Genomic DNA, 26,350 nt, shown 5'->3' with positions numbered 1-26,350 from the left:
GTCGCTACGTGGATGATGTGTTTGTAGTCATTCCCAGAGATCCGGGCAGCCGACTCTTAGACCACCTTAACTCTCTGTCACCTGTCATAAAATTCAATGTCGGACAATACCCTACCATACTTGGACACGCTGGTCCGACATGAGGGCACACACTTGAGAACAATAGTCTACCACAAGCCAATGTGTACTGTCCAATTTACAAACTACCGGTCAGCACACACATGCAGCCCCATCTTCTTGGCACTGCACGGGCCTTGTTAACTTGCACCCGGACCCACTCTAGTTCTGTGGATGAGAGGCACACCGAGATTGCTAGGGTCAAGACAGATCTCACGAGATGTGGCTACCCCACCAGTAACCTGGACAGGTGCGACCTGCAGGCCCATGACCAAGTAGCGACCGACAGGACTGTTCAAGGTAATGACTCCTCCGCGAGTGCCTTTATCCCATACTACCCAGACATTTCTCAGCAGGTTTCTAGGGTCCTAAAATCTCATGGGATAAGGTGCATGCAACTCCCAGGCAGGAAGTTACAATCCCTCATCCCCAAATTGAAAACACCCATTCCCACCTTACTACAGAGTGGGATAATCTACCGCATTGCCTGCCTTGACTGCACCAGCTGCTACATCAGGGAAACTGGCAGAAGACACGACAAACATATTTCAGAACATGAAAGAGCTTAGTGGACACAGAACACTCGGCCGTTGCTGAACACGTCTGGTCAACATGACATGACATGACATGGCATTAACCCACGGCACGATGTCATGGTTGTCGATCGGTCCCACCATTATCGACGGCATACCTGGTTGGAATCACTGCACATCACATGCTCTAATACTTCTGTCAACAGAAACAGAGGATGTCACGTTCATCCTATTATCGAAGCAACCATCCTCATGACTGACAAACGCTGGCAACGTTCCCATACGTCACAACCACAGGGTTTAACTTCCAGCGATTAGTTATTGCATCACGCAGTTCACTGTGCATGACTGCCATCGCATGCTCTTAAGTTCTACATTCCTAAAGCTTTTTGTATTACCAGTTACTGTAGGTATTCGGCATTAAACCAGCTTTAATTACAACCTGTCATTTTATTTTACTTTCCGTGCCACTCTGTGCTGCAAAATAGTTAATAAAATAAAACAATATAGAATTATATGTATTCATTCATAAATATAGAACAGCAAGTTTTTCTCCAGTTGTATGAAAAGAAAATTTAGTGTTAAGGAAGTAATTTTTTGAAGTTTATGTAATCAAGTTCAGAATAGTGGAATCCATTCTTATTATGTAGTTTCATAAAATTTTATTACTTGAAGCTAAATTTATTATGAGAAAGTAAGATGTAAGCAATATTATTTCTCATTTAAATTCATATTTCAATTGTTATTCGCTGCTGTTCAGCTTCCATTAAAATTTTATGAATAAAAGTGTAGGGGAAAGTAATATTATTTCTAAATAATATTATTTTCCAGTAATATTATTTTTCAGTTGATATTCACAGAATATCCACTGCCTTTGAAATTGTATAAATAAAAGTACTTGGGAACAGAGGGTTGCAACCCACACAGTGGTTATTTATACAATTCCCCCAAGTGCACAACTGTGTGGGGTTTTGCTTATATCCCATGCAGTTTTGTTACAGCAAAAAAAGGCATTGATAAAAAGAAAAGGGGGAAAAAAAGTGGTATTGAGAAATTTTAGTAATATACTTTTTTTTTATCACTGCTTCATATTCATTCATTTAAATTTGTGCCTTTCTTTTAGATTGCAGTCCCTGAATGGAGCTTTGCAGAAAGCAAATAAAAAAGATAAAAGAAGTGTATTTTTAATAGAGGTGAGTGCTGTGAAATTTTTGTTCCATGAACAGTTAACTGAATCTCTTTTCCTTTCTGTGTCTCACCTAGCATTGGGAGAAAACAGTTAGAAAGTTTGCATTATGTGCTATAATTGTTCCAGTTCATATAGAGCATTACACTGTTCTTAGTATTACTTGTGTATCCTCTTCTAACTTACGAGTGCACAAGAGACTACTGTCTATTTTTACTTAACCTATCTCCCCTGTGCAGAAGTTCAGTGCCCCAAGGTTTTATAATTTTTTGCCAAAATAAAGAAACAATACAATTATTACTTCACAACATAAAAATTTCAAACCCATCCACATTGCTAGAGGGTTTTATAAACATAAAATAATAAATTGTTCACAGATTACTTTCCTGCAGAAAGTCACAGCAGACCTGTGGTACTCTAAGGACTTGCAAATACATCATTATCAATTTGAAACCAATTTATTAACTGAATTATAATTTTCACAGAGAACAGTTTGCTCTTTTATTTTGTAGGCTAAAACTTCTGAATTAAAAAAAAAAAAAAAATTACAATAAATAAATAAATTGTGTGTGTGTGTGTGTGTGTGTGTGTGTGTGTGTGTGTGTGTGTGTGTGTGTGTGTGTGTGTGTGTGTGTGTGTGTGTGTGTGTGTGTGTGTGTGTGTTAGGGCCCATATATATATATAAACTCCTCTGGCCTATGTGGTCATACCACAAAGGCCAGAGGAGTATACACTTAGTCATTTTTAACAAAGCTATTATCATTAACTGTATTTAGCAACCATGCAGGCATGAAGTTGCGTAGTTTTCTCTGTATAATTCTCCAGGAAGTAGATAAAAGCATGTAATTCTGCCATTTTCACTGGTAAAAATATCAATAACATAATACCACTACTTTCCAAACATTCCTCAATTTGATTAATCTTAAGTTTCATAAGAGTTTAGTGGAGGAACCATAACTAAAAAATATTTATGAGTGATGAATCATGGATCTTAATGAGATCTGGTTTAATACTCCAAGAACTTTAATATTGATCTGGTTTAATTTAATAATTTATAAACATGATGGTATGAGCTAAACATCTAGTGTGTGTGTGTGACAAGCCTTGAATCAGAGGTAATTTAGCAGTTTTGTTATGCCTTGTGCACAAATAAATATCTCGGGAATAACATTAGCAAGAGAGTGAAGATACTAAGATATTTAATAACTTCATAAATTTCCTTTCTAAATCAAACACAAAAGTGAATGACTAAATTCTATCACTCATGGTTTCCTAATCCAACATTTCACCGGGCACCTCTGTAGCCAGGTGGGCAGGAGCAGCAGTGCATAGCACACGCTTCTTGATTAGATCAGGGTTTAAGCCCGTGACCGCCGAATACGGAGGATGCGGAAAGCTCAGGGAATGACCACTTCATATACCCCGTAGCAACAGGGCCTTAGTTGCTAATGCTCCTAAAAACCAAAATAACAACAACATTTCACCAGATATACAAAGTAAAAAAACAGATAGAAATACTCTCGTAACATAATAAACATTTGTCTCAAACACTACCATTAAAAAAAAAAAAAAAAAAAAGAAGAAGAAGAAGAGAAATCAGCCTTTCAAATTATTCCGGAAAACTGATGTTCTGGATAACTGACTTCCGGATAACCGACATTCTACTGCAATACCAACTGTGTGGTATTACACTCGGCTAGTAGAAAATAAAAAAGATCTGGGGGTAATTGTTCAGTCGATTATGAGGTTCTCTGAGCAGTGCAGACAGGCTGCAGGGACAGCTCATTGGGTATTGTCAATAATATACAGGAATTTTGCTAGATAAGGAGGTGATTATCCCATTGTATAAGGCAATGGTCAGACCACATCTTCAGTACTGCATACAGGTCTGGATGCCTCATTTTAGGAAGGATGCAGAGCTACTGGAATGGGTACATAGAAGGGCAATTAGTAAAATAATAAGAGGAGTTTACCTCAATATAGTGCATAGAACACTTCCGTATGATACCCTCCAGAAATTAAAACGGAAAAATCGACAACTTACCGGTACATTAGAGTAAAATATAAATAATTAAATAATCGATTTAACACAATTCAAATCAATTTAAAACAATTAAAAATCAAATTAACGCAATTAAAAGAATCTAACGAAAATATTCAAAACGATTTTCCTTCCTGAAGCTGACAACACTTTTCGACCGTATGTCGTGATCACAGGAATGAAAATTACCGAATCGGGTTAAACCTGATACTTAAATAGATATTATTTGTCTTCACCCATGTGCGTAAAGGTTCACGCATCGGAGATCAAATATGGCTGCCGAACATTAACAGAATTCTCGTGTAATTTAATTTCAACGGTTCCTGCAATTAACAGTCGCGTATGATTACGTTGAATGTTAAGTATTTTGGCTTTGTTAAATAAAAAAGTATGTTTTTCGTTAATGGCATGAAAGGCTAATTCTGACGCTGCTGAACAAGAAGCACGAACTGAGGCTTCATGTTGATTTACATGAATATTAAGAGAAAATCGGGTCGAACCCTGATAAGACAAGTCGCAATCACCGCAAGAAATGTTGTATACCAGATCATTAATTTGTGTTGCGAACGCTGAAAGAACCGAGCGATTGTTCAGTATAGTGTTGGCCTAGCTACAATTTTAAATTCGGTATCTTTAAAGAATCTGTTAAGCTGTTTGTGCCACTGTTCAACATATGGGACAGAAATAAAGTATTTTTTGATATTACTATTGTTGATTGGTGTAGTATTCTGTATCCTATCCTTAGCTGGTACCCTAATTCGGTTTATTGTGGTAATGGAATAACCCCTGTTTAAGAATCTGCTAGTTAATATTTGTATTTCTGAGTCCAAAGCAGATTCCGTCGTTGAATATTTATAGGCATTAAGAAATTTATTAAAGATAATCGATCTGTTGTAGGTGAACGGGTGATAGCTATTATAATGTAGAAGCATACCGGTGTTTGTAGGTTTTCGATAAATGCTAAATTGTATTTTATTCGAATCCCGGGTAAGCGTGAAATTTAGAAAGTTTAATGACTTAGTATCCGTATCCTCCCTTTCCAATGTAAATTTGAGTCTAGAATGAATATTATTAAACGAATATAAAATGTCTTCGATAGTATTACTATCGGTAATAACTAGAACATCATCTAAATACCTCCCACAGTATGTGATATGGGTTCAAAAAGGTGTCAAATGTATCTGCTCAATCGTTGAGAGATAGATCTCTGACATTAAGCCACTCAGGCTCAAACCCATTGGTAATCCAAAACTTTGTGATTTGGTGATTGCGACTCGTCTTATCAGGGTTCGACCCAATTTTCTCTTAATATTCGTGTAAATCAACATGAAGCCTCAGTTCGTGCTTCTCGTTCAGCAGCGGCAAAATTAGCTTTTCATGCCATTAACGAAAAACATACTTTTTTATTTAACGAAGCCAAAATACTTAACGTTCAACGTAATTATACGCGACTGTTAATTGCAGAAACCGTTGAAGTTAAATTACACGAGAATTCTGTTAATGTTCGGCAGCCATATTTGATCTCCAATGCATGGACCTTTACACGCATGTGCGAAGACAAATAATCTCTATTTAAGTGTCAGGTTTAACCCGATTCGGTAATTTTCATTCCTGTGATCACGACATACAGTCGAAAAGCGTTGTCAGCTTCAGGAAGGAAAATCATTTTGAATATTTTCGTTAGATTCTTTTAATTGTGTTAAATCGATTATTTAATTATTTATATTTTACTCTAATGTACCGGTAAGTTGTCGATTTTTTCGTTTTTTCCGTTTTAATTTCTGGAGGGTATCATACGGAAGTGTTCTATGCACTATATTGAGGTAATAACTCCTCTTATTATTTTACTAATATTATTATCAACATAGAACATATTGAGTAGTACAGCTGTGATTCATACTATCTAATAGAAGGGCAATGGAATTGGTGATGAGAAAAAAAGGAGTACTCTTACTATGAAAGGTTTCAGTTCTTCAAATCGCAGCATTTGGAGACCAGGCACTTGTTACTTGTGGGGTAATCTGATTGAGTTGTTTAAGGCTTTGAATGGATTGAGCAAGCTCATTGCTGATGTGATTCTTCCTGTTGCTCAGATTACACAAGAGGGGACATAAATTGAAATTGAGAAAGAATGGTTGCAGAATAGATGTGTGGAATTTTGCCTTTAGCCAGCCATTGGTTGATTGCTGGAACAAACTTCCATTGTTGTTGTGGAAGTGTACAGCTTGAATAAATTCAAGGAAGAACTAGACAAACTATTGAGGGTGATGGATAGGTGAAATGGGATTTTTTTTTTTTTTTTTTTTTTGACTTAGGCTATATATGGTTGCTTTCTTGCATTATTTGCCTCTACTAACACTATTTGATATAAGTGTATGTTCATCGAATCATTTACATGTGAAAGACTTGGAAACCCTAAATATCTCTCAAGGAAAAATCTAGTTTCTTTCATCTGGGATCCATTAATTACAGCTCTGATTGAGTAATAAGATAATCAGTGATAAGTGTCAAATTCACTATACCAGGAATCAGCAATGTACAGTACATATGTTGCAGGTGACACAAGCAGAGATGAGGGAACTTTGAGGGGTGTCTCTGCTTCAGTTGCATTTGGGGTCCCCTGTTGTCTTTAGAAGTCTTAAATATAGTGTAGGTTCTCTGGCGCCAGTTTTTATCAATATTTCTATTTGTGCCTTCAAGCACTATTCGTCGATGTGAGAGTACTGCTTGAAAATATATGGCGGGTGCTCCAAAAAAAAGATATCAATGATCTGATATCAGAAAATTGTCAGGTAAGGAGGATATTAAGATGTCTCATTTTTATAAGAATTCATAAAGCAGCCAAGAACTATCCATTTAGTTGTATGTAGCTAACAACACTTCCCGGTTTGGCCAAGGCTGTTCTAAATTTAGTGGGTTCAGTTTTGTTGTAATTTTGACCACTAAAGTTACAGATTCGTCTATTTAAAATTTACAAAAACTAAACAAATAAATAAAAACTAGAAAGTTTCGAAATCAAGTAATTTAAAGTGTAAAATATGCAGTATAAATAGCTGAAATAAATAACCATATGAATGAAATGTTTCTCTGTTTTATTTTTTTTTTTGTGTTGGTGGTTTTTTTTTTTTTTTTTATTAAAATATATAATACATGATGCTGAGCGAATATTTTATACGAAATTATTTTTGAATCATTCAAAAAAAATAAATCAGTCTTTCTATAAACGGAATTTTTGCATTTTTGCTGTACCCCATTTTCGACTTATAACTAAATTTTCCAAACCCATTTCTGATGACGGCTAACTTACTTTTTTGTTTAACCATTTTGTAATTTACTCTACAGTTCTCTCACCTCTAATTGGCTTTGCAATTCAGTCTCTAATTCTCTTAATTCATCATAACATATAGGATATTCACATTCTTTCTTTCTTTCTTTTTACAAACCTACAATACTTATTCCTGCTATCCTCATCCTTCTAGTTTTTGGCACCTTGCTGCCATCTTTGCACCTACTTCAAAATTTATCAGACTTATTAAATCCTACTTGCACATACTTTTGCATCCTTTACTGTTGCTTTGCACATTTTGGTGCATCTGTTATATCTTATTTTTTATTTTTATCTATCACCTGAAACTCTCTCTCTCTCTCTCTCTCTCTCTCTCTCTCTCTCTCTCTCTCTCTCTCTCTCAGGGTAATTCAGAAATTTTTTTTTTTTTTGCTGGTGCAGCATAAGCCTCAGGCTTCCTTGCACCATATGGCTGATGATAATGATAATAATAATAATTTCTGAGCAGCTGACTGAGAGGCTATGTTAACTGCATGTGTTTATGTAAGTTATTTATGAAAGTTCACAGATTATAGTTAAAGAATAATATACATTTTCTTTTTTGGTTATCAGTGTATATACTTAAGTCACAACACAAATTCTTAATTATATGTTGTTATAATCATATAATGCTTATTAGAAAACATTAATATGAAAAGGTACAACTACTGGGGGAAGAACCCCATGATCTTGATTCAGAATATAATCCATTCTTCTTACATTGTTTTCCAGGTTAAATATGTCACTCCTAGTAGTACATGCTTGGGATGATGGAATTTTGTAACCTGTAGACTTATGGCTTCTTCGATCCCCCTCTTATTTTTTTATTATTGTTTTTTTTACCTAACAACATGCCAAAGCCTTGGTTTGACTAATTACTTTTGCTTTCAACTAAAGAAACATTTATTGAGCTTGGAGATAAATTTGAACTTACAGACCATTCCAGCCTGTTTCCTTGCATCATTTCATATTCCTTCCCACAGGTATTTATATTTAAAAAAGTCTGAGAGTGTGCATGTGTGCATGTTTTATTGGTTGCAGCTGCTAGAAAGTGTAAATGAACAGTAGTTTTTCAGAACATGCCATGAGATGGCTATTTTGGCTCCTCCGTTCAGCATTTCATAAGATGAGTCATTTGCTGTTATTCGTGTAAAGAGATTGTGGAGTTATAATGTCAAGTTATTATTGACTACTTTTTATCTATATTAGCTCATAAGAGATAAGCTCTCTGTAGCCAGGTGGGCAGAAGCAGCAGTGTGTAGCACATGCTTCTTGATTAGACCGGGGTTCCAGCCCATGACCACCACATATCCTCGGAGCAATATGGCCTTAGTTGCTAATGCTCCTAAAAGCCAAATAACAACAACATCAAGCACCACCACTTGAAAAACTGTTCAAAACATTATTTTTTAAATGGTTTATTATAATTACCTAAAAGTGCCATACAATTTGGCATGACAGATAGTATAAGAGATAGTCAACTCATTGTGAAATCCTTCACAATGAGTTGGCTATCTCTTATACTTTGAATAAATACCACTCCTTCAATAGAGAAGTGTATTGTTACTATTATTCTCAGTGGGTACCACCACCACCATCAAGACAGCAGAATTAAGGTTCCCAGCCTATGGGATAGAACATCACTATCTACAGAAGACGTCTGTGCAGCACTTAACCTGTGTTTGTCAGGCAGTGTCATCGCATTTGACGATTCTCTGTACAAACAGATACACGGCTATGGGCGCCCCTGTCAGCTCCATCTTCGCTAACATCGCAATGGAAGATTTAGAGGAACACATATTCCTGAACCAATCGGTACCAGTACTATGTGGTGCAGATATGGTGATGATATTTTCACTATTATCCTCTGTGGTTCAGATACTGCACTGTTGGAGTACCTCAACTCTTGATCCCCCTACATCCAGTTCACTTTAGAGTTGGAAGCAAATGAGTCCCTTCTATCCCTGGATGTTTTGGTGAAACGAGTGAGCCCACACCTGGAAACCTCAGTATACCGAAAGCCAGTGTGGTACATACAATTCACTAACTACAGGTCAGCCATGCCCCTTGTCATTTAAACAGCACCGCATGTGCTGTACTCTCTCGAACTTGGAGCCATTCCAGAGGAAGCCAGGTACACCGAGGTTTCCAGAGTAAAAGTTGACTTAAACCAACTGTGGATACCCAGCCCGTGCGTTAGACAGGTGCCTGCTACAAGAGCTTGCAACTCACCCGAGGCCCTCGTCCCCCTGCGACAGTTTACGTACTGCCTATATTCCTTATTATCCGGGTACCTTGGGGTGGTAGAAAATGAAAAGACCTGGGGGTAATTGTGCAGTCAGATATAAAGTTTTCTGAGCAATGCAGACAGACTGCCAGAGCAAGTCATGGGATTTTGTCAATGATATACTAGAATTTTGCTAGCAGGGAAAAGGAGGTGATTGTACCCCTGTGTAAGGCAATGGTCAGGCCACGTCTTGAGTACTGCGTCTAGGTCTGGAGGCCTCATTTTAGGAAGGATGTAGATTTGCTTCAGTGTGTACAGAGAAGGGCAACAAGATTGGTGAGGGGAATGAAGGGATCCTCTTACAAAGAGAGGCTTAAGTTCTGCAAATTGCAGCAGTTGGAGACTAAGCACCTGTAAGGTGATCTGATTGAACTGTATAAGGCCTTGAATGGGTTGAGCACACTGAATTCTGATGGAATTTTTCCACTTGTTCAGCAGATTATGAACCTAAGGGGACATAAATTCAAATTGAGGAAAGACAGCTGTAGAATAGATGTGCAGAAATTTGCCTTTAGCCAGCAGGTAGTTAATTGCTGGAACAAACTTCCATCTGTCGTTGGAGAAGTTGGTAGGTTAAATAAATTTAAGGAGGAACTGGACAAACATTTAGAGGGAATGGTTGTGTAAATTTTTTTTTTTGGCTGATGCTACATAGGCTCATACGCTTGCTTTCTTGCATCACATGCCACGATTACTATTACTATTACAAATATTCAGCTGAATGTGAACCGTAACTTGGGCTGTTATGCTTCCCATTCATTATACACTAATGGTATATTATTAGCATTAGTTTACAAGCAAGGATGAGGGGGTGAGGAGTGAGTGGGGGATAGTGGTAGACGGAGGAGTTAACGGTAGGTAAAGGGGAAGGAAGGCATCCTCTGGGAAAGGAAGCTCACCCATCACAGGAAAAAGTAAAGTTTGCAGGACAAGGTGGTCTTGCAAGGAGGAGCACTACATGACATCCCACTTCCATTAATTGGATGTCAGCAACATCTGACCCACTGGAAGATATGCAGGTGTGAAGCCTACTTGGTTTATCAAATCCTCATTGAGAGAGAGTGCTAGCAAAATGGCATACTGGATGTTCAGTACTGACAGAAACAATCATTGAGGGATTAGTGGATTGCTACCAGTGAAAGCGACAGAAATATGCAGGTTGTAAGTAATCCACATTTAATATGATTGTAGAGTGCATTGTTCCGAGTCTGGTGGAAAGTCAGTTCTGAGCGAGTGAGATTTGTTTTCCTGACAAGAAATGCAGCTTGAGCAAATTCACAAAGTTGTCTGTAGTGCTGCTCACCATAATATGTGCTCCTAGTCCTCTGGGGTTCCACAGGAACAGAGAGGGTCTGAGAGGCTGAGGTCTGTTGGCTTCATGTTTAGGGGGTCATGCCTTGTAAGATGGTATGTTGTATAAAGGCCTGGCAAGAACTACACTGGTGGCTGAAGAAAGGTAATAGAGACATTTCTCATGAATCATATAGTAACAGACCCTTTTATGGGGGCACTCTAGCCTTCCTGCCAACATAATATATAAGGTGGGCCATGGTGTTTTTCTTTTCTTGCTTATGACCATTAGCATTGCAAGTTCTTGAGAAATTCAGGCTCTTCCAAGCAGCAGTTAGTGTAGTTAGTATTTTAAATGCAGATGAGCTGTTGTTTTTCAGCAAGTGGCTCTTCATCAGCTGGGAAAAGTGAGGAAAGAATGTTTGAGATGGAGCTATCCCAAGAGTTGGTGTGCATGCCTTCAAGGGTAAAGGTTGAGTTTACCACATCTCTGGTCACAGTTCTGTAAATGATTTCCCAGGAATTGGAGTTACCAGCCATGGCCACAAAGTTCTGCCAGGAGGCTTTCTTCTTATCCCTGATGGCTTTGGTGTAAGCGTTATGGACTGTTTTGTAAACTTTTCAGTGGGCAGCGACTTCAGGTTGGAGCCAAGAGGGACTGCTCGTTGGTATCCAAAGGAATGGTTTTTCCTTTGGAATTGAGATGTCACAAGTATTGAAAATAATTTGTGTAAGAGCTGTGGCATGATCTGGAGAGAGTGCAGAGAGGTGAGATGGTGGATGGTCATTCAGTGATGTATGGATTGTAGCTGCAAACAGTTCCCAGTTGGCCCACTTAAGGGCATAATGGGTAATATTGTTACTTGTTGGAGGAGCTGTATCCACCAATCGGATCATGGAAAAGAAGATTACCTTATGGTCCAATGTGGTCCAAGCATCATTTACCCTCCAGTATATAAAATTCCAGAGACACAGCACAAGACCATGGTGACATCGATGTTAGACCCATGCATCATGTTAGAAAGGGTTGAAAGATTATCTAGAAGGTTGAGGACCTCCAGAGATGTAGCAATGAAGTCTTCAAGAATGGCACCATTACAAGAACCAGCTTGAGCAGAATCAGGATTTGTGGTATGATTTTGCTACAGGTGGGAGCAGAAATTTGCATCTATGGTGATGGGAATTTTTTGGTTTTCGATAATATTTATGGCTGTTTGGAGGTATTGCACAATTGGAGTGATGTCCTCTCCTGGCCTGATGTAGATAGAAATTGGGTAAAGTGAACCCAGATCACAAATGGGTGTAGGAAGCCATTGGGGAACACAAGAGCATTGATTTTAGTGACTGTGATGTTTTGATTTCTGGTGATGATGATTGCAATCTTGGAGGTGCCTTCATCTGAAACAAAAATTCTAGGTATCCTAGAATTTTTCCAGAGCATGTAGGGTTCCTGGATTAAAAGTGCATCAATGTGTTCTTCATCAGCTTTTTTATTTAGTTGATCAATGATAGCATGGGCACTTTGTGCATTATGCTGTATGAATTTGATTTGATTGTGGGGATACTTATTAATTTGTACTGCCATAGTTGGTTTACAATTTACACAGCCACTTTACAATTTACACATACTGGTTTCTCTGTCTTCTACAGGCATTCAGGAACAAGGCAGTGGCTACATGTCGATGTTGTCTGGGAATAAGTGTGCATGTTATGTCCGAATTTGAGAAATTGAAAACACTTTGGGGCTGGAATTTGTTTCCTGAACTGATGCGATGTCTATCCAACATAGTCTGGTTTGGATTGTAATGAACTTTGAAAAGGGTGGAGGGAGTTCCACGATCCAATTAGATTTTGAATTTGTGGAGGTGCCATATTTAGGCAAGAAGCCTTGGTCCACTTCTTTGGAGAAAGATTCCCGAAGATTCCATTCATAAATTTCTTCAATGAGTTCCTCCTTACTGTTTTGTTTTGGGACATCAAATAGGATGATTAATGGCCCTTCTTTGGGAATCTGTGCACAGATACCAGGGTCAGCTACAGCTGAGTGCTGAAGCAATGCAACAGCATCAGTCTTCGAGGCTGTTTCAACAATGATTCCAGTATTGTGAGATGAAGTAAATATGAAGCATCTGAAAGTTAACTTCATCTTCCCAATGGAGTTAACTTTCAGATTCTTCATATTTGACTTTATGTCTGGTCATCATATTCTTGATAGCCTCATTGATTGTCTACTTCTAATTTTCAGGTCAACTCATGCAAGTGCTCTTGGAGTGATGATAATGTGGGTAACTCGACAATAAGACGGTGGTAGACTCAATAGAAATGTGGAAAAGACGCAGATGATATTATTATTTAAACCATTTGATTGTGAGGTTCCTGTTTGACAGAACTGGTCGAACATGCTTGTGGCTGGCATACATATATATATATATATATATATATATATATATATAGAGAGAGAGAGAGAGAGAGAGAGAGAGATTGATTTCTCAGGCTTGATTAAGAATACAAATATACTATGGAACATATTTAACGAATTTATCTTGGAAGCCAATTGTGCAAGGAAACAAACATGGAACAGTTAATTACAAGAAAGTACTAGCAAAGAGAGCTAAGAATGGCGATAGGCAGTTCTTCTCATATGTGAACACAAAAAAGAAGAGAGTAAATCAAATAGGTCCTTTCAGAACCATTTTGACAAGAACGGTATCTCAGAAGATTGGTATCCACCTAAACAACTTTAGCATGGATGTGTTAAGGGGAGATTATGCTTGATCAATTTGGTTAAGATTTCATCCATTTCCTCCTTCCTGGTGAAGGAGGAAATAGTTAACAGACTTAGCAGAAAAGCACATTGCAAACATATGGTTCACTAGTAACAAAAGTCTGAAATAAATACTCTAATGTAGACCGGATTGTCAATGAGATTAGTATTATATTTTGCAAATGCAGAGCATTTGCAAAATATAATACAATATAATCTAATATAATATAATATAATCAATTTTGCAAAAACTCCAGATAAGAATAGATAAACACATCAGCGACACCAGGAGATACAATATCTGTGAAGCAATGTGACGTCACGCAAACAGGATACTAAGTATAGCCCACTGTCATAATAGAAGAGATTTCTTAGAAGCCCACCATATACAGAAAGATTACAAAAAAACAGAAATGTGGAAAGCCTTTCTCCTCTCCCAGTAGAATGCTCTCTTTCATAACAGTGGTGGCACCAACAGATTTCATCATACAGGAAAAACCTACAATAAGCAATCATTCACATCTGCACAGGTTCCTAACCCAGTCTGCATGCTGAGTTTTTGATTTCCCAGCATATATTTGCAGCTAAAATCACAATAGATATCCCAGTACTCTCCTTAGTTAGGTGAACTCCTTGTCTCAAGACTATTGTTTCTACACATAGAAGTAGCATCTTTTAGTGCCAATTTGAATTCAGTTTTTAACTGTCTGTTCTTTGTTAGTGTTTTATTTTAGAAGTTAGGTATAGAAGATAATTCTCCAAAATTTCTGGTTTTATTTATTTATGTTATGTTCATCTATTAAAGTTTTAGTTTATTATGGTATTTCAGTATACAGGTGACCCCCGCTTAACGCTGATCATTCGTTCCGGAAAAACAGAGCGCTAAGTGAATCCGCGCTAAGCGAGCGCCGCTTTCCCATAAGGTAACATATGTATTTGTGAGCTGCGGTCGGTGCAATAGGATATTTCCTAATCAATAATAAACGGTAATGAAAAGATGCACAAATGTCGGTCAAAATATTTAATATTCAAATATTTGCACATATAAAATATTCTGCATTACATACGTATAATTATGTGGTAACTACTTGCGTCTCAAAAGTAAACAAAATTCCAATTAAAATAATGAATTTAATTGATTTAATTTAATGGATGAATTTAATCATGAAAAATGTGTGGATTTTGAGTTGAACTTTGGCCCTCTTCCAAATAAACTAAAAGGGGTATTAATTTTAAATGGCCCGCAGCGTTACCACCCAACAATAAAGTCAACTGATCCTTCACCGCTTTGAAACTTGGCATGTTTTTTGTTCTTTCAATATGAAACTTCTTTTAGGCATTCGTTTCCACAAAAGTCCTGCTTCATCTATGTTAAAAACTTGTTGAGAAGTATAACACATAATACCCCTCTTCAATAATTTTAACAAGTTCTTTTTTGAAAGTTTCGGCTCATTAATCTGCACTAGCGGCTTCTCCCGGGATTTTAAATCTATTCTACCAGTTTTAAATGGTTCCACATTTTTTTTTTAGGCGAGTTTTCTTCAGATCATCGTATTGGCTAATCTCTTTCTCTCTCTCTCTCTCTCTCTCTCTCTCTCTCTCTCTCTCTCTCTCTCTCTCTCTCTCTTTTAATATTTAACTTAACTGAATTCTGCATTGGAATATTATCTTCAAAAAAATTAGTCTTTCCATTTCAATCCTAATAGCCGGTCTGGTCCTAGTTGCTTGCAGTGGAACAGCTATCTTTCCCGCTGCTAAAATTAATTCTTTATTTTTTCATAATTGTTCTTACAGTTAAATTGCGAGTCCTAAATTATGGCACACATCCGCTTGTCGTTGACCGGAATCGATTCGCTTCAAAACGTCTAATTTAATTTTCAAATTCAGTCTTTTTCTTACATTTATAGTCTTCGTACTGCGCCCAGACGTTGTTGCATTTTCATTCCTGTCGGTCATTATTAGCTCTTCGAAAATATAACTGCGTTGGTTGAATTAATTATGATACAATGTTCAAGTAAACTGTCCGTTACGCACGATGTCTAATACTGTATTGAGTGATGACTAGACTTCAGATAAATGCATATAATGCAAATATTACAAGCAATATATTTGATCATTTTTTAAAATGTTGATCTCGGAACTACGTAACAAGTGACTGTACTTAAATTAGCGTGAGAGAAAATTTCACTGAGCGTGGGAAAATTGCTCAAGTCGGCGTGGGAAACGTTTTAATGCTGTTTTGCTATTCATTTTCAAGCTATCGACTCCATCAAATGAAACGATTTCGTTAAATATGTCAAAAATGTAATCTGTAAAAGAGCGTTATAGTGATCTGTGACAGCGTTATAGCGAATCAGCGTAAAGCGAACCGCGTTATAACGGGGGCCTACTGTAGTGTGTTTCTCCCTAGGAAAAGATATAAAAGTGAGAAACATATATACGTACAAAGTTCCTATGTATATGTTTTTCTGGAGTGTTGCCATATTTTCCAATCGAAGATAGAGCCTTATAATGAAAAATTATAGTTTATGTTTACTAACCTTCAACAGAAGGTATATACTAAAATATAACTTTCTTTGTAAAAGTCCAATGATTTTTGACAATTTTCAGGGAAAAAGACCGTATATTCTACTTTGTATAGTTAGTCCCAGCATTCATTCTTAATTAGGTGTGATGATGGGATTCGATATGGAATCAAGAAACACTTCAATTAGGAAGTAGTTTTTCTGTTGTGTGAAAGTTTAACTTACTTATTGTAATACTTTATACACCATAAAATTTACTTGATAACAATTCATATGGCTTAATTAGTGCTAAAAAAAAACTTTGCATTAATCCATATGAAATCTTTAATTTTAAGCCTTTTGTTTTGTTTCTCTTTTTCTTACTTACTGTGTGTATTTTTATTAGGTTCAAATCTTAAATAGCCAGCTGGAAAAAGAAAATGAACAATTAGCAGCAGCAGCCCAACGTTCAGCATCTGGAACAGGAGAAAATAATAGCCAAAAGGTTTGGTCACATGATGATCTACAACTGCTTGTGAAGGCTGTCAATTTGTTCCCTGCTGGTACAAACAATAGGTAGGATAACACAAAAAAAAAATTATTATTTATTTTTTTTTGCTAACACTTCATCAGTAAATAAAAATGGAAAATTTTTATTTTTAATATAAAAATGTTTTCACTTAGATGGGATGCTGTTGCTGCCTTCATATCACAGCACACAATATCTGGAATTCACCGAACAGCTAAGGAAACACTTGCCAAGGCAAAAGATCTTCAGAAATTAGGTGAGTACGTGGCAGAAATATTTGTAGCATTAGTTCCAGAAATCTCTGTTAGTTATTACAGACATGAAAAATGCAGGATTAAGTTAAAGTTAAGCCTATTCTTGATAATTTTATGTATATGCTGAAAAACACAAATTTAAAATTAGTTATCAAGGTATATGCTGTTTACCTTTTAGGGCACTGTCTTCAGATGTCACACTTGCTGACTTTGCATTGTGGAATCCATTTGTTGGATTGTTAGTATCCAGTTGTTGAAGCACTGTTTTTTTTAAATTGACATTTCACTTGCTGTTAGCCAAGTTAAGGAGATAATATTCAGAACTATTTGGATAAGAGAGGTGATGAAAAATGTTTAAAGAAGGTGTTTATTTTAAGTTTTGATTTTATGAATATCTCTATGTTGTACCAAGCAAGATACTTTAATTTTTGTAAGTTGGAAGAGGATAAGATGAGATCAGAAATGACTTCCTGTGATCAACTCATTACAGGTTTAAGGAGACTGCTAATACACATCTACATCAGAGTTAAAGGAAATAGGGGCAGCTTCAAAGATGAGAGAGAGAGAGAGAGAGAGAGAGAGAGAGAGAGCCAGGTTAATTAGAGACCAATCTGCCTTTTTGAAGTTATGTTTCTGTATCAGTGAGAATGTAGAGTATCAATATGGAATAAGAGCAGTCTGTGGTCCTAGTGGAAGAAAGGAGAGTCTTCAAGTATGTCAGGATGGGATGATTAGGTCCAGTACTGGGGATATAGCAAACTTACTCCACTTCCAACCTGCGTAAGGCTTCAAATAATTGATGTGCTGTGGACAGGGCCGGATTTAAACTTGTTGTAGTCCTAAGCTATAACATGTCCGAGGCCCTTCTCTCTTACAGTTCACCTCTGACAATATTAAAAAAAAGGATTTTTTTTTAAGATGGAGCGAGGCCCCTTGTAATGTGAGGCCCTAAGCTGTAGCTTGTTTAGCTTGTGTAAATCCAGCTCTGACTGTGGAGGAGGGCGATAGAGATCTCATTTCAGCATGGAATATCTTTCTGTGCATTGAAATCGGCCCCGGATGCCAAGCGTTTTCCGTGGCCAAGCGATTTTCTGAGCTCTATAAAGTGATTCGAAGCGTTCTCCTTTAAAGGAATCACTCTTCTTTTAAGTTCCCCGTTAGTTTCTCTTAAGTTCTTAAAAAAAGCACTGTAGACTTCATCTTACAAGTTGTAAGTTAAGTCAGGAAAGAAAAGACAACTTTCCTTTTAATTTTATTAGAGTTACTAACCCAACTAACCTAACAACCGCTTGGCCACTCGTGGCGTTACTCCTGCCTCCCCGTGGCAGGGCCGGTAACCTGAGTGGGAAAGCCAACCCTCAGGGCCAAAAGGAGTACAAAATGGACAAAGAAACCTTTTCCTCACTTGATCAGTTGAGATCACCTACTGATCAAGACCAACCTGATCATGACTCTTATCAAAATAAAAGACAAAAAACAGATCAATGTCAACAAGATCACCCAGCCTTTCTCCTTATTCATTCTGTATCAGATTCTCCTGTTAGCAAATTATCCCCATTTCTAATCCAGAAATGCTTGGAAAATGCTGCAGGATTACCGAAGATGGTAAAGCGATTACAGTCTGGAGATCTGCTGGTGGAGACGATGAAGCCAAAACACTCGGAATTATTATTGAAACTGACTACTTTTGGTGGAATTTCTGTGAAAATAACGCCTCATGCCACTCTGACTACATCTAAAGGAGTTATAGCAGAGTGGGATCTGATTAACATCTCAGAGGATGAAATTGAACAAGAATTGACAGATCAAAGAGTAATACATGCAAAAAGAATATTAATCCGGAAAGATGGAGAATTAAAGCCAACAAAGAACATAATACTGACCTTTGGTACCCCAAACTTACCAACAATGGTTAAAGCAGGGTATCTGAATTGTCATATACGTCCATATATATACCGAATCCCATCAGGTGTTACAAATGCCAGAAATATGGACACTCCCAGGTAGCATGCCGTGGCACTATGATTTGCCCAAACTGTGGTTCAACAGAACATACTCAAGCTGATGCTTGAGTATGTTCTGTAACCTCCTTCACCTGTCCTAATTGCAAAGGTAACCATCCAGAATATTCAAAAAATTGTGAACTCTCTCAATAACTCTCTCAATTAGAAACTTTACAATGTACAGAAAAGACAGGAATACTGCAAAATCCGCACATGGAGGAGTAGCAATACTAGTTAACTCTAAAATCCCATTTCGACATATCTCTCTACAGACTGACTTAGAAGCTGTTGCTGTGCGTATTGCGCTTGGAATAACACTAACTCTTGTTTCAATATACCTCCCACCAAACAGACTTTTCATGCTTAAAGAACTAGAAGATCTTATAGCACAATTGCCAGAACCTTTCTGCCTTTTTGGAGATTTCAATGGGCATCACCCGTTGTGGGGGATCTTCAAGCATGGATAAAAGAGGACATATGATAGAGACATTACTGAATCAACAGCAGCTAACCTTGCTAAATACTGGCCATCACACTTATGTCCATCTACCCACAGGCTCCACTTCAGCAATTGATCTGTCAATCTGTTCTCCCATACTGTTCCCCAGTATGGAGTGGTCAACCTTATGATCCACACAACAGCGATCATTTTACAATTATATGTAAAATACAAACAAAACAATCCCACTCTCCAGATTACAGAGTAAAATGGAAATTCACAAAAGCGAACTGGACAAAATATTCATTGTATGTTTATTTTGATAATCAATTTATTAAAACACAACCAATAGATAAAGTCGCAGAGCACATCACTGCACAAATTTTGGCAGCAGCTTCTGAGGCAATTCCTCAATCCTCTGCAAACCAAAAAAGACATGCAAAACACTGGTGGAATGAGGCCTGTAACAGTGAAAAACGAGAAAAAAATAAAGCTTGGAACCTATTTTGTAGATTTCCTACAACAGCCAACCTCATTTTATATAAAAAACAAAAGGCAAGGTCACGGGCCCCAAGTGCCAAGCGATTTTCTTAAGCGAATTCTAAAGTGATCTTCCAAGTGATTTTGTTCTCTTTCATTTCTAGCCACTCTTATTCTCAGTTCATTGTAAGTGGTTCTTCACTTAGCAGATTTTAAGTAGAACCCAGGAAGGAAAATCACCTTTCTTTTTTAGGATATTTATCCATTTTCTCACTAACAAACTAATCCACCAGCCGCTTGGTCACTAGGTGGCTGCTCCTGCCTCCCCGTGGTGGGGCCGGAAACCTGAAAGGAAAAATAATCCTTTCAGGGCTAAAAGGAGCAACAATGGACTTGACAAACCAGGCTTCTCCTGGAATTATGGATCAAACTGATCACAATCGGCAGCAAGATGATCCTAATCCATCTACTGCCAAAAGACAAAAGAAAGATGTGACCCAAACCATCTCGCCACTCTTTCTAATTGTTCATTCCCTATCAGACCAACCAGTTAGTAAACTTTCTCCCTTTGTTATACAGAGGTGTCTAGAACATATAGCTGGTCCACCGAAAATGGTTCGCCGCTTGAAATCAGGCGACCTTCTGATAGAAACGACAAATCATCGACATTCTGAGCTTCTTCTTGAAACCAAAACTTTTGGAGGGATTCCCATCAAAGTCACTCCACATGCCACTTTAAATTCATCTAAAGGGGTTATCGTGGAATGGGACCTCCTAAATAGCTCTGAAGAAGAAATTGTACAAGAGCTACAAAACCAGAATGTCATACATGCCAAAAGAATCCTTATTAAAAAGGATGGAAACCTCGTTCCAACCCGCACCATCATACTTACTTTCAGTACTCCAACTCTACCAACATCAGTCAAAGCCGGGTACCTGAATTGCCAGGTAAAGCCATATATCCCCAATCCAATAAGATGCTTCAAGTGTCAAAAATATGGCCATTCCCAAACAGTATGCAGAGGACAATCTATTTGTGCCACTTGTGGCTCAAAAGAACATACCTGTAAAGAATGCAATACACAGTCTCCTCTCTGTCCAAACTGCAAAGGAGACCACCCTGCCTATTCCAGAGACTGTAATATATGGAAAAGAGAAAAGCAAGTTCAAAAATATAAAACTGAACATAAGGTAACATATCAAGAAGCCAAAAAGCAGATACCACTATTTCCAGCAGTGAGATCATATGCAGCAGCAGCAGCAACAGCAGCAACTACAGTGCAGAAAACAAAGGTAATTGCAATACAGACTGACATCACAATCCCGCCTAACATCTCAATAGCAGATTGGGCACGTAACATTCTTTTACAAACAAAACAAAAAGTTGATCAGGCAATTAATACACCCATTGTAATCCCACCAGATGCTAAAGATCCAACACCAACATGCAGTACAAATTCCACGAAACCTGTTGAAAAAACACAAAAAAATACTGACACTATGGAAATTGATGAAAAGGAGAAAGAAGACGAACCAGTTCTGGAACTTTACGCAAATGATGACATGGACAGTGTTGGCCGACCAAGCTTCCCCAGAAAAGAAAAAATCAAAACAGATCGATTAAAACAAGCAACTCATCGTAAGTCATCTGAATCAAGTACTAAACCCAAATAATGCGTACACTTCTACAATGGAATTGTCGTGGCATTCGAAGTAATCTAAGCGATATCAAAGATCTAATTTCCGTATATGCTCCGGCAAGTATCTGTTTGCAAGAAACAAATCTAACTCCGCACATAAGTATTTCAATCAAGAACTACAATGTATATAGGCAAGATCGAAAAACCAATACAGGTCATGGAGGAGTCGCCATTCTTGTTGACTCTAACGTTCCATCCAAGCATATTCAGCTACAAACACCCCTTGAAGCAGTCGCGGTACGCATCGTGACTGGAATTACCTTGACTATGATTTCGCTCTACCTTCCACCTAATCATGCATATACACTGCAAGAATTTGAGGATTTAATTGAACAATTACCATCTCCTTTTTGTTTGATGGGGGACCTTAATGGGCATCATATCATCTGGGGATCACTTCATACAGACAAAAGAGGACAGATGATTGAAAAACTTATAAATAATAGGAACCTAACACTCTTAAACACAGGTACCCACACCCATGTCCACTTACCAACAGGGACTACCTCTGCAATTGATCTCATCATCTGTTCCCCAGCTCTCTTTCCTCTCCTTGACTGGTCTGTTTCCGATGATCCTTTTAGCAGTGATCATTACCCAGTTGTTTGTCACCTACTAGCAAATGATGTACAGCAACCTATAAGAGGTATGAAATGGAAATTTTGCAAAGCAAACTGGGAAAAATACCAATATGCTGCTTCTTTAGATGAGAAAATCATAAGACATACTGATATCAATAATGCTGTTACTCATATCACAAATCAAATAATTTCTGCCGCAAACATTGCAATACCAAAGACAGCTAACCAGTCTCATAAACATTACAAGCAGTGGTGGAATGAAGAATGCTTGGAAGCAAAGAAAGAAAAAAATAAGGCTTGGAATCAATTCAGAAAGTATCCCACCACCACCACCAATCTCATAAAATATAAGAAAGCCAGAGCAAAAGCACGCTATATACGCCGGAAATCTCAGAAAGAGTCCTGGATATCCTTTGCAAGCAAAATCAATAGAAATACGGACAGCAGAATAATATGGAATAAAATTAGACAAATTTCAGGCAAATATACAACCGTCCCTAAACCGATCATAAGCTGGAAAGGTCATGACATAACTGAACCAGAAAAAATTGCAAATCTACTAGGAGAAACATTTGAGGAATTGTCAGCAACAACGTCATACAGACCAATCTTTCAAACATATAAAGCTCAAATCGAAAAATACAAAATTAATTTCCATGCAGCTCATGAGATTCCATACAATCAATCCTTCACTATAAATGAATTGCATAAGGCCATAGCCAAATCTAAAGAAAGCGCAGCAAGTCCAGATGGAATCCACTATCAAATGATTAAACACCTCCCTAAAAATTCTTTATGCATGCTGTTACTGCTATATAATAGGATATACTTGAGGATACATATCCAGACTCTTGGCGACATTCGTTTGTATTGGCCTTTCCAAAACCTGGGAAGGACCATTCAAATCCATATAATTATCGTCCCATCGCGCTCACTAGCTGTCTAGGTAAAATTTTAGAAAAAATGGTGAATGATCGGTTAACATGGTTTCTTGACTTGCATAACCTCCTGAGTCCTAGTCAATATGGTTTTCGGAAAAATAGATCAACAATAGACATAATGACAAAAGCTGAATCAAATATTCGCAATGCCTTTCTCCGAAACGAACACCTCGTAATGATATGCCTTGATATTGAAAAGGCGTTTGATACTACGTGGAGATATGGTATCCTTCATGAATTGTACAAATTAGGTCTTCGAGGCCATCTAACAAAGTTCCTTCAGAATTTCATGACTAAAAGAACTTTTCAAGTCCGTTATCATCATATTCTGTCTCTAATATACAATCAAGAACGGGGGTCCCCCAAGGCTCAGTCCTCAGTGCAACCCTTTTCGCTATCAAAATAAACCCTGTAACAGAAGTTATTCCAGCAACAGTTGAAACCTACCTATATGCCGACGACCTCACAATATCATGTCACTCACAGAATATGCGGACAATCGAGAGGCAGCTCCAATGTGCTATTAACAAAATAGAGTCCTGGTCCACCTATAATGGATATCGAATCTCAGTACAGAAGACAGTGGCAATACACTTCTGCAGAAAACGAAAGATGCATCCTGATCCAGAACTAAGGATAAGCAATCAACAAATTCCACTCAAACAGAGCATCCGGCTACTAGGACTAATCATGGATCAAAAATTAAATTTCCTAGAACACATAAAATATCTACGTACAATGTGCTTAAAGAAATTAAACATTCTACGAGCTGTATCAGCCATGACATGGGAAGCTGATTGTTACTCACTTTTGCATGTTTATCGTGCAATGATAAGATCTAAATTAGATTATGGTTCTCCCATTTATTCCTCAGCTAGGAAAAGTGTGTTGAACTGGTTAGATCCAATTCATCACAATGCACTACGTGTTGTTTCAGGAGCCTTCCGTACCTCACCTGTGTATAGTCTATACACAAGATCCATGAACTCCCACTCAGTCTTCGTAGACAAGTTCTTCTTATGAACTATGCTGCGAAAGTTCAAAGCCTTCCTGGACATCCAACATGGCAATATCTTTATAAACCGAAATGGGAAAATTTATATACGAACAAACCTAATATATGCAAACCTGCAGGCATCCGACTAAAAGAAATACTCTCACAATTGAACTTAAGTATGGATAAAATCTACCAAGATACCCCCACAGCCCTTCCACCTTGGGAAATCAGTTCAGTTGACTGTGACATGGTCCTCATAAAATGGAAACAGAACAATATCCCAAGTCAAAATATAAAACAGCTACATTTCTCTTATGTAACACAATCCTCTGACTATTCTCATCTGTACACTGACGGATCCAAGACGGCCACACACGTTGGTGCTGCTGTTGTATTGCCAAACAGCATAATCTCACAGTCTCTTCCAATAGAGTGCAGTATTTTTAGTGCTGAACTGTTTGCAATAAGTCTCGCCCTAGATCACATTGCCAAAACTTCCCCCGTAAAAAGTATCATTTTCACAGACTCGTTAAGTGCAATATATGCTTTACAGACAGAAGATCATCCGTATGTAAGAAAAATTCTTTCCTCCTTATCACACCTTAAGAAAAACAAACAAAGAGTTAGATTCACTTGGATTCCTGGACATTCTGGAATACTCGGCAATGAACATGTGGATGATGCTGCAAAAAATCCGTCTAACAAAAATTCTCACTTGCATAAAATACCGCTCAATGACTTTAAAAACATCAATCGAAAAGCCTCTGATAATATATGGACGCAGACCTGGAAATCTCAAACAAACAATAAATTATACCAAATCAAACAACAGCAGAAATCCTGGAAATCAAGTTTTCGGTAAAACAGACATGAAGAGGTTATCCTCGCCCGGCTTCGCATCGGACACACATATTTAACACACTCTTACCTCCTAAGGAAAGACGATCCTCCACAATGCCCTCAGTGTCTGACCACACTAACAGTGAAGCACATCATCTTAGAATGTCCACGATACCAAATTGCTCGCCAATCAGCTTTCAAATCGTATTCAAATGAACCATTAAGCCTTGAACTCATTATGGGAGAAAAATCAAATGTCAGTGAACTCTTTTCATACCTCAGCTTAATAAACTTAACTAATCATATCTAATATGGTAAATCAGTAACAATATAACAGGAAATAACAAAACTTGAACAGGCGCAATATAGCCGAAGTTGCTCTTGCGCCATTAAACCCCCAACAACAACAGCAAGGTCACGACAAATCAGGAAACAAGCCAAAAAAGAAGCATGAATAACATTTGCCAGTACCATCACAAAGGACACCAGCAGTCGGCTAATATGGAAGAAAATCCAACAATTAAATAATAAGTACATTTCCTTTTCTGCTCCAATCTTGATTAAGAATGGACGAGAACTGTCCTCCCCAAAGGAAATAGGCGATTTCCTTGGAGAGACCTTCAGTCAAATATCATCAGCTTCTGCGTATGACAATCCTTTCCTGAAAATCAAAACCTCTGCAGAAAAATATAAATTAAATTTCAACACCACCCAATCCCTTCCTTATAATCAACCATTCATCCTAGCTGAACTCCAAGAAGCTCTGAACAGATCAGCAAACAGCTCAGCAGGACTGGACGGAATCTACTATATAATGCTTAAACACCTAAATAATACAGCTTTAAGATTATTACTAGTATTCTACAACTGGATATTTCTTGAATGTGTTTATCCTTCCTCATGGCATCATTCTGTAATTCTTGCCTTTCCAAAACCAGGAAAGGATCAATCGCTTCCACAAAACTACTGACCAATTTCCCTAACCAGCTGTTTGAGTAAAACACTAGAAAAAATGATACATAGGAGATTAAAATGGATACTAGAAAGCAAAATGCTACTAAATATCAACCAATATGGTTTCCGACAAAACAGATCCTGCTTGGACCTTATGGTAAGAGTCGAAACTAACATTCGGAATGCATATGTTAAAAATGAACATCTGGTAATGGTGAGCCTAGATATTGAAAAGGCATTCGATACCACATGGAAGTATGGCATTCTTCGAGAGCTGTATACCCTAGGGTTGAGAGGACACATACCTCAATTCATCCAGAACTTTCTCAAATGCAGAACTTTTCAAGTTCATCACCAGAATGTACTTTGACAATATTTTATTCAAGAAGAAGGGGTGCCTCAAGGGTCCATACTTAGTCCTACCCTCTTTGCAATTAGACTAAATACCATGACGCAGAATATTCCCAAAACCGTAGAAATATATATGTATGCCGACAATCTTGCTATATCATGCCATTCACCAACAATTAACAGCATAGAGAGACAGTTACAACTTTCCATAAATAAGTTAGAGACATGGACTGT

The 26,350-nt window shown here is 37.7% G+C and overlaps 1 protein-coding gene across 1 annotated transcript in view; it reads left to right on the top strand.

Annotated features, from left to right (window-relative positions):
* The window catches only part of LOC150086853 (dnaJ homolog subfamily C member 2), a 451,294-nt gene that overhangs the window by 378,325 nt on the left and 46,619 nt on the right, over positions 1-26,350 (top strand). Inside the window, exons 12-14 of the mRNA XM_090371629.1 lie at positions 1,774-1,843; positions 16,454-16,623; positions 16,732-16,832. Of these exons, the coding sequence (XP_090227755.1) occupies positions 1,774-1,843; positions 16,454-16,623; positions 16,732-16,832 (341 nt within the window). The remainder of the gene's footprint in view (positions 1-1,773; positions 1,844-16,453; positions 16,624-16,731; positions 16,833-26,350) is intronic.

Source organism: Mastigoproctus giganteus, chromosome 4 (genome assembly GCF_048544385.1).
Source record: "Mastigoproctus giganteus isolate SK-2022 chromosome 4, ASM4854438v1, whole genome shotgun sequence".
In the NCBI taxonomy this organism is placed as follows: Eukaryota; Metazoa; Arthropoda; class Arachnida; order Uropygi; family Thelyphonidae; genus Mastigoproctus; species Mastigoproctus giganteus.
Note: the sequence above shows the minus strand (reverse complement) of the source record. Positions and strands in the feature narration are given on the sequence as shown.